The sequence below is a fragment of the Prionailurus bengalensis genome, chromosome A3 (genome assembly GCF_016509475.1).
Source record: "Prionailurus bengalensis isolate Pbe53 chromosome A3, Fcat_Pben_1.1_paternal_pri, whole genome shotgun sequence".
NCBI lineage: Eukaryota > Metazoa > Chordata > Mammalia > Carnivora > Felidae > Prionailurus > Prionailurus bengalensis.
The window spans coordinates 100,879,224-100,891,401 of NC_057354.1; the positions used below are offsets into that span (position 1 = coordinate 100,879,224).

General features: G+C 39.4%; 1 protein-coding gene across 2 annotated transcripts in view; it reads left to right on the forward strand.

Annotated features, from left to right (window-relative positions):
* Positions 1-12,178, forward strand: part of PTCD3 (pentatricopeptide repeat domain 3) — a 28,042-nt gene that overhangs the window by 579 nt on the left and 15,285 nt on the right. For both annotated transcript variants that reach the window (XM_043603901.1, XM_043603902.1), the window contains exons 2-7: positions 1,694-1,746; positions 1,883-1,919; positions 4,059-4,104; positions 7,906-7,974; positions 8,447-8,551; positions 10,529-10,652. In XM_043603901.1, coding sequence (XP_043459836.1) covers positions 1,694-1,746; positions 1,883-1,919; positions 4,059-4,104; positions 7,906-7,974; positions 8,447-8,551; positions 10,529-10,652 — 434 coding nt within the window. The remainder of the gene's footprint in view (positions 1-1,693; positions 1,747-1,882; positions 1,920-4,058; positions 4,105-7,905; positions 7,975-8,446; positions 8,552-10,528; positions 10,653-12,178) is intronic.

Sequence of the window (12,178 nt, forward strand, 5' to 3'; positions counted from 1 at the left end):
CCTGTTGTCGTGGAGCTTACGTTTGAATGTGCTATAGCAACCCCTCCCAAGTTTTAAAAATAGGAAATTATGCGTCCTTCTTTATTTTCACCAAATAGGGGAACTCTGAAGATTTTTCCCAAATTAAAGCAGTTTATGAGGGCCACTGTGTGCTGGATGTTATGGGGATGATTGGCCTAAGAAATTATCCAGGTCTTCAAAAACGCAGGGAAATCTAAAAGATTTGAGTACAGCCTTTGGGTTGCTGTGATTGTTATACCTTGGAATACGTATTTAATACTTTGCACTAAATACAAGTAGTGGTGTAGTGGAAATAGAGTAACTTTTAATGGAAAGTTGGGAAAAGCCCAATTTTGGATTCCGTGTTTGCCATTTCTTGAGTGGGATAATAGACAAGTTTTTTGTAGAGTGGACCTCGTAATAACTGAAAAACGGTGAGAGATAAGTGAGATGTGTAATCTATAGTGTACGTTTTATATGCGATACCTTCACTCAACTCTGCTCAAAAAAGAGAAAACGCCCCACCTGATACTGTGGAAGCCTTCGTACTCAATCGCAGTCCTTTTCTTCATAGTGCCACTGTTGACATTTTTCTACTCATTTCCTTTGTCTGACAGCAGCATCTCTCCCTCTGTATTCACCCACAAGACAACAGTGGTCTTAGATCCTAATTTCATGAAAAAGCAATAGCCAACTCTCTCTGAGAGTTTATCCCTCTGAAGTTGATCCCCAGCAGAGAAGTATTGTTTTCGAATGATACCTGAGACCAGATTCCAGTAGAGGAAGAAGTAGCTTTGTGTTTAGTCACATTTTGGCAATTTTGTGAATGGTACCAATCCCATGTAGGAAGGGAATACACAATAATAGTGCCCATTACTGTGTGATATTTGAATATTTCTTAGTGTGATCAGAACATTTTAATACTCATGGGTCAGTAATTCTAAATTTTGTGTAAAAAATAATAGTTTCAAGTTTAATTTAGGACATACATATTTGGCAAATTCTTGATTGTTGGATGAAGTAGGATGAAAGGCCATGGTGATCTTAGTTTAATAATTTATCATAATTGCTTCAAGTGGGATAGTCTTATTAGGGTGTTATTCGTATAAAATCAGGGACTCGTTAAATTGTTCCTCTTAAGCTCAGTGTTTCAGATTCCCAAAGTTGAAAGTCCCTTATATTTCAGGGCGCCTGGGTGGCTAAGTTGGTTAAGCGTTCAACCCTTGAGTTTGGCTCAGGTCATGATCTCACAGTTCGTGGCATCCAGCCCCACATCAGACTCTGTGCTATTAGCACAGAGACTCCTTGGGATTCTCTCTCTGCCTCTCCCCAGCTTGAGCATGTGCTCTTCCTCGCTCTTTCTCTCAAAATAAAATAAATGTTTTTTTAAAAAGTCCCTTATATTTCACATTTGCTGCTTCAGTTCAGGTGTTATTGAGATTTTTTTTTTCCTGATTCTATTTAATAAGATTGCCTGATTTAAAAATGTTGACCATTATTGCGTCCATATGTCTATTTTGTAATGGTTTTGAACATGTTCTTCAGGCCATATCTTCTCAGTGTGCATTGACATGAATTATGCAGTCATTTGGACCCATGACAATTGGAAAATTTGGGTTCAAAATGCACATTGGTGGAAGGAGGTGGGAACTTCATTAATGAGTACTAGTTACAGGGCTTTTATTTTTTGCAGATTTTATTCTGGAAGTGCAACCCTCCCAAAGATTGAAGGAGCTAATGTAACAGGTATACAAAAATATATTGAAATAATTTCATTTCTATGTTAAATTATTGCACTAATTTGTAGTAGTAGTAGTAGTAATAGTAGTAGTAGTAGTAGTATTGGGAAATTGATTTACTTTGTTTTATTTTTCAAATTAAGGGATCGAAGAAGTGGTCATTCCAAAAAAGAAAACTTGGTGAGTATTCAGTCAGTGTTCATTCAGCAAGGAGTTGAGTGCAAAACATTTGAAGGTAAGGAGCCAATGACAGAGAGTAGAGAGAGCATTTTGGGGGACAGAACAGCTGATGGGAGGAAAACTTGGGAGTTGGAAAGAACTTAAAGAGGAAGGTGGAGGGTAGTGAATGAATGGGGCATGAAATTTAAATAGGGTTAAAAGACCTGAACTAAGTTGGGTTAATAGTTACATAATAGTTAATTATGAGCATCGTTATTAGAATAATTTCTTTCCTTTTTTTTTTTCTTTCTCTTTTACGAAAGTTTTACATGTTTGGGAGACTGGACAGAAATATTACTCTTGCGGTCTTTAAGGGAGGAAAATAAAATAGTGTGGACTGCAGAATTTAGCTTTTTTTTTTTTTTTTTTACCTCACTAGAAAGATCCTTGATCTCAGGCTTATAAGTTCGAACTCCACATTGGGTGTAGAGATTTCTTAAAAATAAAATCTTATAAAAAAACAAATACCAGACTCACAGTGGAGTGAGAGGGAGTCACAAGTTGATATCATAATCTGTAATGTTTTAATTTATTTTTTAGGGATAATGTATTCATTAAGGTTGCTTTTTTAAATAACCCTTTTTTGAAAAGAGAACTAATGAGTAATCTGAATGTCATTTTTTGGGGGTTTTTTTTTTGTTTTGTTTTTTTTTTTTTTTTTACTGTTCAGTATGCTATGACGATGTATTCGCTTGGTAAGCCATATAGTCTAATGAAAGCTTTAGTTAGAGAATGCTAAGACATGAGAGAATGTCTTTGTCTCCATGAGATTACATAAATGTGATGTTAAAAAATGGATAGAACCCCAGCGATATCGTATATGTCAAGGAATTATTCAGTCTTGATGTAATATAAAATTTCCTGTATGTTGTTTTATAGCTAACTTGTAATGAATGTTAGGTTAAACTTTGTTTTGAAAGGTAACTTTTGGTTTACTAAATTTACTCTTCCTTTTTTGGAAATAAAACATATAAAATGTAACAGGAGTAAAAATAAATTTGAAATTAAATTATCTAGGTTTGTCTATTCCACTGAAATCTCTTCCAGTAGTTAGGGTCTCTACCCATAGAACAGCAGACAGCTAGCCTGAAATTTTTATAAAGGCTGTATAGTTGAGAGTTTCTAAATCAGAAGAGTACATCAGAAACATCTGGGAATTCAGCAAGACTGCATGTGACAGTTCTTCATGGAACTTGGAGACTTTGGTTTAGGAAGTCCAGAGTATAGTTTGTGATTTATTCTCATATATACTTGAGTTAAGAGCTACCAATTGAGATAAAAGAGGCAAGAGTAGCCCAGAAAACTGCAATAAGAATGCATAGGAAAATGGGGCTCCTGGCTCACTCAGTCAGTAGAGCATTTGACCCTATCTTGGGATTGTGAGTTTGAGCCCCACATTGGGTGTAGAGATTACTTTAAAATCTTTAAAAACACACACAGACACACACATACATAGGAGAACGGATAGCAGGAGGCACGGTTCAGGATAGATACAATTTTGAGCCACACATTGGGTGTAGAGATAACTTAAAAATAAAATCCAAAAAAAAAAAAAAAAGAAAGAAAATGGATAGGAGGCAAGGTTCACGATAGATATAGAGAATTTTTTGAGATGAGGGTGGAAATTGCTAGCCCTTGGTGATGGTAGGGGGGACCATGCCAGAGAGGGTAGGCAAAGTACAGTAGGAACATGTACTAATCACCTTTAGACAAAAGAACTAGGCAGTTTTTTTTTTCATGTTTATTTATTTTGAGAGAGAGACAGACTGCGAGTGGGCAGAAAGAGAGGGAGACACAGAATGTGAAGCAGGCTCCAGGCTCTGAGCTGTCAGCACGGAGCCCTACCTGGGGCTCGAACTCATGAACCGTGAGATCATGACCTGAGCCGAAGTCTGACACTTAACCGACTGAGCCACCCAGGCACTCCAGTTTTCTCATTTTCTAACTTGTTATTCTAGTGATCTTAAGAAATAAGAACTGGCTTTAGTTGAGACCTGAACTTTTTTTTTACTGGCCAATCCATTCTGAGAATTGAATCACTTGTTCACTTTGTAGGTGTGAAAATCCTGACATGGGTTAACTTGTGATTCTTGTTCTTAGGGATAAAGTGGCTGTTCTTCAAGCACTTGCATCCACAGTGAATAGGGTAAGTAGGAGTTTTAGGTTTTTGTACCCAACTCAGTTAATTATACATTTAATATTCATACCTCTTCATTATTCATGATTAAACTGTTGTGAATCTTGAAAGTTTATTGGAAATAATCTAATCCACTCCCTTCATGTGACAGGTGTGGAAACTAAAGGTTTGGGATGGTTTTGTTTTGTTTGTTTTTTTGTGTGTGTTTTTAAGTTTATTTAGAGAGAAAGAGCACGTGTGTGGGAGAGGCAGAGAAAGAAGGAGAGGGAATCCCAAGCAGACTCCATGCTGTCAGTGTAGAGCCTGATGAGAGGCTAAATCCCGTGAACCATGAGATATGACCTGAGCTGAGATTAAGAATTGGACACTTAACTGACTGAGCCACCTAGTCACCCCAAAACTAAAGGTCTTAAAGGGACTGGCTACACATTGGTTAGGAAGTTAAGTACTTGACCTAGTTCCATGTCTTTTATCTCCAAATTCCGTGTTTTTATCTTAGACCAATAATGTTTAAGCTGAATCCCCTGAAGAGTTTGCTATAATGCATGGTCCTGGGGGATGGTTTGGGTGGGATACTGTAACGCAAGTGATCTGGTGACCAGCTTTGAGCAGTAGTGTATCTACTATGCTAGAAATAATGCAGGGATTGACCGTGTGCGTCCTGGAGTTTCAGAGCTGAGCAGTTAGCTTTGTGATCTGCACTAAAAAGTTACTTTATCTCTTGATGTTTCCACATGCATATCTATAAAATGGGGATTAATGATAGCATCAAACCTCAAGGTTTTAGTGAGAAATAAGCTAGTACATGTGATAGGATTTAGGACAGTGCCTAGCACAAAGGAGTACTCAGTAAATGCTAGCTGTTATTAGTGAAATATTTTTCAATAACTTTCTCTTGACAATTCAAGAATAGAGTTTGTAGTCTGATAGATAAACTGAAACCTTGGTAAATGCCTCAGAACATAATCTGTGTACCCAACTTGGGACTCAAATTGCCAACCCTGAGAAACTTTCTGATTGTATTTTTCATTAGCAGGAAACTGTACTTTTAATTTCAACTATGGGGACAATGTCTGAAATAATTAGCTACCACGATACCTGTGAGGATACTGATCCTCTTTAAGGCCGTTATCACAGACTTCCGGGATTGTTTTCCATTGTAGATGTTAAACTTAAGGAGTATTGGGCTAAATATGCACTAATATATCCTAGCAGTTTCTCAGAAGGGATTCTTAAAATACTGCATCTCCAGGGGTGTCTGAGTGGCTCAGTTGGTTAAGCATCCAACTTCAGCTCAGGTCATGATCTCACGGTTCATGAGTTTAAGCTCCCATTGGGCTGTGTGCTAATAGCTCAGAGCCTGGAGCCTGTTTCAGATTCTGTGTCTACCTCTCTCTCTCTTTCCTTCCCTTGCTTGTGCTCTGTGTCTCTCTCTCAAAAATAAACATTAAAAAATTTTTAAAATACTACTGTATCTCCATACTAGCATCATTTATCCCTAAGTAGGCACTTGAAATGTGAACTAGAGAAATGGTCCTTTGAAGACTGTTGTCAATTTTGTTTTGTTTTTTTGTAATTATGTGTATTTTTTTCTTTTTTTTTATTTAATTTTTTAATTTTTTAAATTTACATCCAAATTAGTTAGCATATAGTGGAACAATGATTTCAGGAATAGATTCCTTAGTGCCCCTTACCCATTTAGCCCATCCCCCTTCCCACAACCCCTCCAGCAAGCCTCAATTTGTTCTCCATATCTATGAGTCTCTTCTGTTTTGTCCCCTTCCCTGTTTTTATATTACTTTTGTTTCCCTTCCCTTATGTTCATCTGTTTTGTCTCTTAAAGTCCTCATATGAGTGAAGTCATGATTTTTGTCTTTCTCTGACTAATTTCACTTAGCATAATATCCTCCTGTTCTATCCACGTAGTTGCAAATGGCAAGATTTCATTCTTTTTGATTGCCGAGTAATACTCCATTGTATATATGTACCACATCTTCTTTATTGATTCATCCCTCGGTGGACATTTGGGCTCTTTCCATACTTTGGTTATTGTCAATAGCGCTGCTATAAACATTGGGGTGCATGTGCCCCTTCAAAACAGCACACCTGTATCCTTTGGGTAAATACCTAGCAGTGCAATTGCTGGGTTGTAGGGTAGTTCTAGTTTTAATTTTTTGAGGAACCTCCATACTGTTCTCCAGAGTGGCTGCACCAGCTTGCATTCCCAACTGTTCTCAGTTTTTTAATGAAAATAGCCTTCAAGTCAAAGAAGTTGTAGAATTATGTGTGCAGCTTTCTGATTTGTCTGCATTTGGGCCCTTGAAGTCCAGGGTATTCATTCAGTAACCACCTGTTCTACCTTTGTGATGCTGACCAGGTGCTGTGCCGGGTGAAGAATAGAGACCCTTTCCTCGCACAGCTCCTAGACAGGGAGAGAGTGAGAGCACTGAACTGTGGCCATGACAGTTGGGATAAGGGACAGTTAAAGGGGATGATAAAAGGATGTTGATAAAAGGGACAGGTAAGGGGATGTTAAAGAACTAGCGTTGGTTGGATCTGATGATAGGTTAGTTGAATGGAAGTAATGGGACAGGATCTACAGGTTGAACTGCAGCATGGTCAGTACTGTTCAGAGATAGAGGTGACAGGAGGGTGTAGCTTCAGGCAAGTGCAGTGTGGGGTTAAATTTGGTTCCAGTCATCTGAACTACAAGGCCAGAGTGGAGTTGTTTTTCACGGATCGTGAAGGACTTGGAAATTGTTGAGGGAGGGAAATTGGGAAGTAAATAGGAAGGATAAGTCTAGTAAAAGTTAGAACAACTAGAGTGTGTCACCAAAACTAGAGGCCCTAAATAGGAATCTAAGAAGGGTGGTGTGGAGGATCAGAACCAGAGCTAGGCACCAGTTTGAGTATAATCAGGGAGTACGTACGTAGTCCAGGGCAGTTAACCTAGAACTGCTACCGCTGGTTTACCCTCACGTGACTGCCTCATGTTAGTAGAGTGGTGTAACCAGATGAAATGAGCCTCTAATCAGTATGAAGCGATACGGGTTTTGAAAGGGGCAGCGGGAAGCTGAGACGCCAAAAAGATATAGCCTCCGTGCCCTAGCTGTGAGCAGCCTTGCCCTGAGAGCTGCAGGGTCACCCTTGGAGAGGCCAAGTCAGTAAGACAGTACCTCAAGGGCACCGTGAGGAGAGATTCTGGATATAGGGTTTTCCTGTGGAACAGAGGTCCCAGAAGGCCCAGGAAAGGAGACTGCAGGGGAGAAGAGAGAATAGAGAAAGTACTTTGGGGGCAGTTTTCAGTGAGTGGTACTGAAGAGATTATTTTGCTCCAGGTTCTACCTAGAGCAGTTTAAAGAAGCGTACAGAGCTTGGACGGCAGCGCACAGAAGCTGCACCTTCCAAGAGGGCGTGGAGGCGTCTTCTGTGTGGAGGGCAGACTCTGTGATGGGCAGTGGCCATGCTTGGAAGGAAACTGGTGCCTGACTCTGGTGCCCAGGCTAGTTAATTCAGAGGACCTGTAGTTTACAACAGCAGTAGTTCCTGGGACCACCCTCAGATCTTAAGGGGTCGTGGGGGGCTGGGGGGCTGAGCCATTGTTTGCTTCAAGTTGTATGTAATTATAACCGAGTCTTAGAGAGCTGAGAGTGCAGTATAGGCGTTAGTGTTTCTCTCACTGTATACACACAGGTAAACTTCTGCATGTGTTATATATATAATTAAAACTTGTTTTTTACAGAGTTTGTGGTCATCAAACCTCCAGATCTTTATGAAAATCTAGCTAAAGAGACTTCTGTGTCTTCACAGGATTCCACAGCTGCCCCTTATGCATTTCAGGATGATCCTTATCTCATACCAACATCCTCCGTGGAATCTGTGAGTAATTCCATGTAGCTTTTCTAGCATTATGTTTTATCTTGCTTGTTTGGGTTGAAGCACGCATATGTAATTTACCTTATTTGTAAAAATTTTTGAAAAGTTAACAGATGCTGATAGGTAATTCAATAGACTTTCTGAATCCCTTACTACTTTTTTAAAAAGTTTTAGAAATGGGCTGTGGAAAGGTTTTGGGTTTTAATAATCAGGGCTCTTTTGCATTGGAACAGTCCACTTGGTTTCAGTGCACTGGTTTTATGTTCCGCAAGCTGTATATAAGATGTGACCTAAAATGTCACACTCAGTAGCAGAGAAATAGTACGTGATTTAACTTGTATTTGGGTTTCTTTGTATTGTTGCATTCTTTTTTGAGGGGGTAGATAATTCTTCCTGAGGGTGTAATTTTGATCTTGAGTCTAAGTTACATGTAAATGCCAATTTCTATCTGATTCTTTTTTTTTTTTTTTTATAGCGTTCATTTTTATTGGCAAAGAAATCTGGAGAGAATGCAGCAAAGTTTATTATTAATTCATATCCCAAATATTTTCAGAAGGACACAGCTGAACCTCATATACCGGTAAGGAGAGGTAATTATAATTTTTCAGTTAATACTATGTAGATATAAGTTAAACCAAGTTTTCATAGCTGCTTTTGAGTAGCCATTTGAATGTCCTCAGTATTCAGGTGAAGTAGTTAGTTAGTTAATTATGTTTTTATGTATTTTGAAAGAGAGAGAGGCAGGGGAGAGGCAGAGAGAGAAGTAAAGAATCCTAAGCAGGCTCGACATTGTTAGTGCAGAGCCCGACAGGGAGTTTGAACTCACAAGCGGTGAGGTTGTGACCTGAGCCGAAACCAAGAGTTGGACTCTCAACAGACTGAGACACCCAGGTGCCCCCTGGGTGAAGTCTTTTGATGAGTACAGTTATCTTTGCTCACAATAATCTTTTTTTTTTTTTTTTTTTAAGCTCCTGTATGTGTTTGTTCCCCATCCTGTTTTCCCTGTTTGGCTACTGTGACATCAGAATCTTAGATCTTTACCTCTGTGACTGTTCCTTTTCAGTTTCCTTCAGTAGCTTTTCTATGCCCCTGCCCCCCCCCCCCCCCCCCCCCTTAAGCGCTGACGTTGTCTTCGGTTTCCATGCTCAGCCATTTTCTTATTCCTGTCTGCAGTCTTCCTGCTTCAGTGGCCCTTACATCCCATTCTTGTATATCTGGCCCAGATCCCTCCACTTTGATACTGTAGTGTCCTGGTTCCTCTTCAGAGTAAACCTTCTGCCTTTTTCTTGGAACTCCAAATTGTATTTCCAACTACCTCTTTGTTCTGTAGTCCTAAAGAGTGAGCATTGTGGAGGGTGTGTTGTGTGCTGTTGTCACAGTGGTGAGGGGAGCAGATGTGCCTCTGCCCTCCTGGGTTTATTAGTGGAAATAGTAACCTCAGACTCCTGTCCCAAACAGCTTTCTTCCCTAAACATATGCACCCACACACAACCCTCCTGCTTCTCCAGCAGCAACTCCTAGTGACAAATTAGGAGGTCATTGTGATTGTATAGGTAAAAATGCTGAAATCCTGGCCCAACCTTTCCCCTGTGTGTTTAACTAGCAGTTAACGTTTCTGTGCTTATTAGCTCACTTTGACTTGAAGCCTTCCATGGGTCCCTGCCTCCCTGGCAGGCAGCACTCTCATACCTCTGAGATCTCCCATCATTTACCATCACATTGCACTGTAATTATTTTTTTCTTCATTAGATTGGGAGAACCTTAAAGGCAGAGAATTACTTTCATCTCTGTGTCTCCAATGCCTAGCTTCATGCCTGGCATGAAATCGTCAGCATTCAAGAAGTATTAAAATAAACTAGTGAGTGAGGTACAACCAACATACTTTGGTGATAGTGAATGTTTATAGAGTAGAAGAAGCATCAGGGATGAAAGATTTCTGCCTCTGCAAACCAGGTATACTGTGACACTTTTTTAGAGAGAGACTGCGAGTGGGGAAGAGGGGGAAAGAGAATCTTAAGCAGACCTGTTGCTCAGCATGGAGTCCAACACGGGGCTCGATCCCATGACCCTGAGATCATGACCTGAACCAAAATCAGAGTTGGGCACTCAACTGACTGAGCGACCCAGGCACCTCAGTACTCTTGACACTTTTAAACAAGGTCGGGAAGAAAGAAGAAAGGGTGATTTTAGTAGAGGACAGAGGTTCAACTTGAAGTTGGGGAAGTTGGAAACAGGATTCTTTAGATATGGATTAAATATTTATTTTGGGGTGCTTTTAAAAATTCTCCCTGAGCTGGGAGATAGCTAAATGATCTTGTTTTATGTATTGGAGGGCTTTGATACTTTTTTTCAGTTACATTGCCAGTTATATAATTCCCTATATTCCCTATATATATTCAGTTATATTCCCTACGAGGTGTACACGTGTACCTGGTCCATGAAACATGAATTGGGATGGTGAAGTTTTATTTTGGTGTTTTGGTGATAAAAGTTCAGTCCTGCTAAGTTCTTTCCCCTTTAGCTGTTTGTGGTAACATTAGCCATCTTCTTTTCCTAGTGTTTAATGCCTGAGTACTTTGAACCTCAGATTGAAGGTATAAGTGAAGCTGCCTTAAAGGAAAGAATCAAGCTCAAAAAAGTCAGAGCTTCAGTGGACATGTTCGATCAGCTATTGCAAGCAGGTGACTCAGTTCATTTAAAACACCTCTAGGAACATGGGCTTGAAAAGTGGGCTGTGGTTTATGTGATCGTGCTGGTTTTGAGTACAAGTTACAAGTATCTCTGATGATGTTTATGTTTTTAAGAGTTTAATGATATTTCCAGTCCTGCTTTAGCTTTATTTTTTGAATTATAAGTGAGATGGAGCTGTAACTTAGTTTATTGTGCTCTTCGGCTATATTGTGTTGGCAAGTAGGGAAATTGTATAGCCATTCTTCCTTGGCTTCTTTTTTTAACTTCTGGCATGTACATATTATATTCAGGTTTCTTGTACTCTTTAAGTATGTATGGAGGCATAAAACAGACAAGGAAGGAATATTTAAAAAGGAAGCGCTAAATTGGGATATTGATTCTAGCTCTGACACTAATTAGCCCTGTGGCTTTGGAAAAGTCACTTAGTTCCTCAGAACTTCTGTCTCTAAAATTTTGGCTCTCTGAATTTGATCTGGATGAACCTCTGGTGGTATAGATCCAGAATGCATGACTTGTAAACTACCAGGAGAATGTACCTATAATAACATCAAAGGCAGCAGCATTGTAAGTTTGTGGGCTTCAGGATGTTGTTCAGTGATTGAGGATAAAAACCAACCAGACATAGAAGAGATCGAAACTGAGTTGAATTGCTCAGTACATTCTTGAACACAACAAGAAACATTTGCAGAAAGCTGTGTTTGAGAGTTCTGGTGTGTAGCCTGCTGTGGCATTGGATGTACGGATGAATTGCTGATGCACGTTTTAATTTAGGGAGCCTTTTCCCTCTGCTTGTTGAATATGATAAATGTCTGGTAGTGAAGTTCTTAGTGCCCAGGCCTGTTTTCCTCTAGTTTTATACACTGTGGAATGGGCACATGCAGACATTAAGTAAAGACAGTGTGTCAGACCCACAGCTCAGAGTAACAGAACAAGCCAATATGCCATGGGATGGTTTAGGTGAAGTTTTACTATCAAGCCCCTAATAAGTACCAAACACTTTGCTGGGCATTTCACATGCTTAATTTAATTCTGTAACATCTTAGGAGTTGCTGTGTTTTATAATAATTCTATAAAGGAAACATTAGGTAATTTTTCAGGGATATACAGTTCTGAGATAGTAAAATCCAATCCATTTACCCTTCATAGCCTCGGTTCTCTCCACTCTGCTATTTTCTACACTTTTAAATTCCTAATGGGCATTTTTATATCAGTGTATTTTCTTTAGGAAAATGAGGGTACTTTTAAAATACTCTATTTCATACTTTTTCCCTTTTTTTCTTAGTGTCAAGATGAAAGCATGTTTTTGAGTAACAGTTTTTTTAAAAGCTATTATTGGACATTTAGGCTAGTATTTCTAGGCAGGTATTCCAGTGAGGGCCTGGATCCAAGCGGAATAGTTTTGCTTGCATTTGTAAAAATGGAACTGAACCAGGGGAACTAAGTGGCAGTAATTTGCAGAGTGTTCAGTTTGGAGACCGTAGTTAAAACCATGAGCTAGTTTCTCTGGAGAGACGAG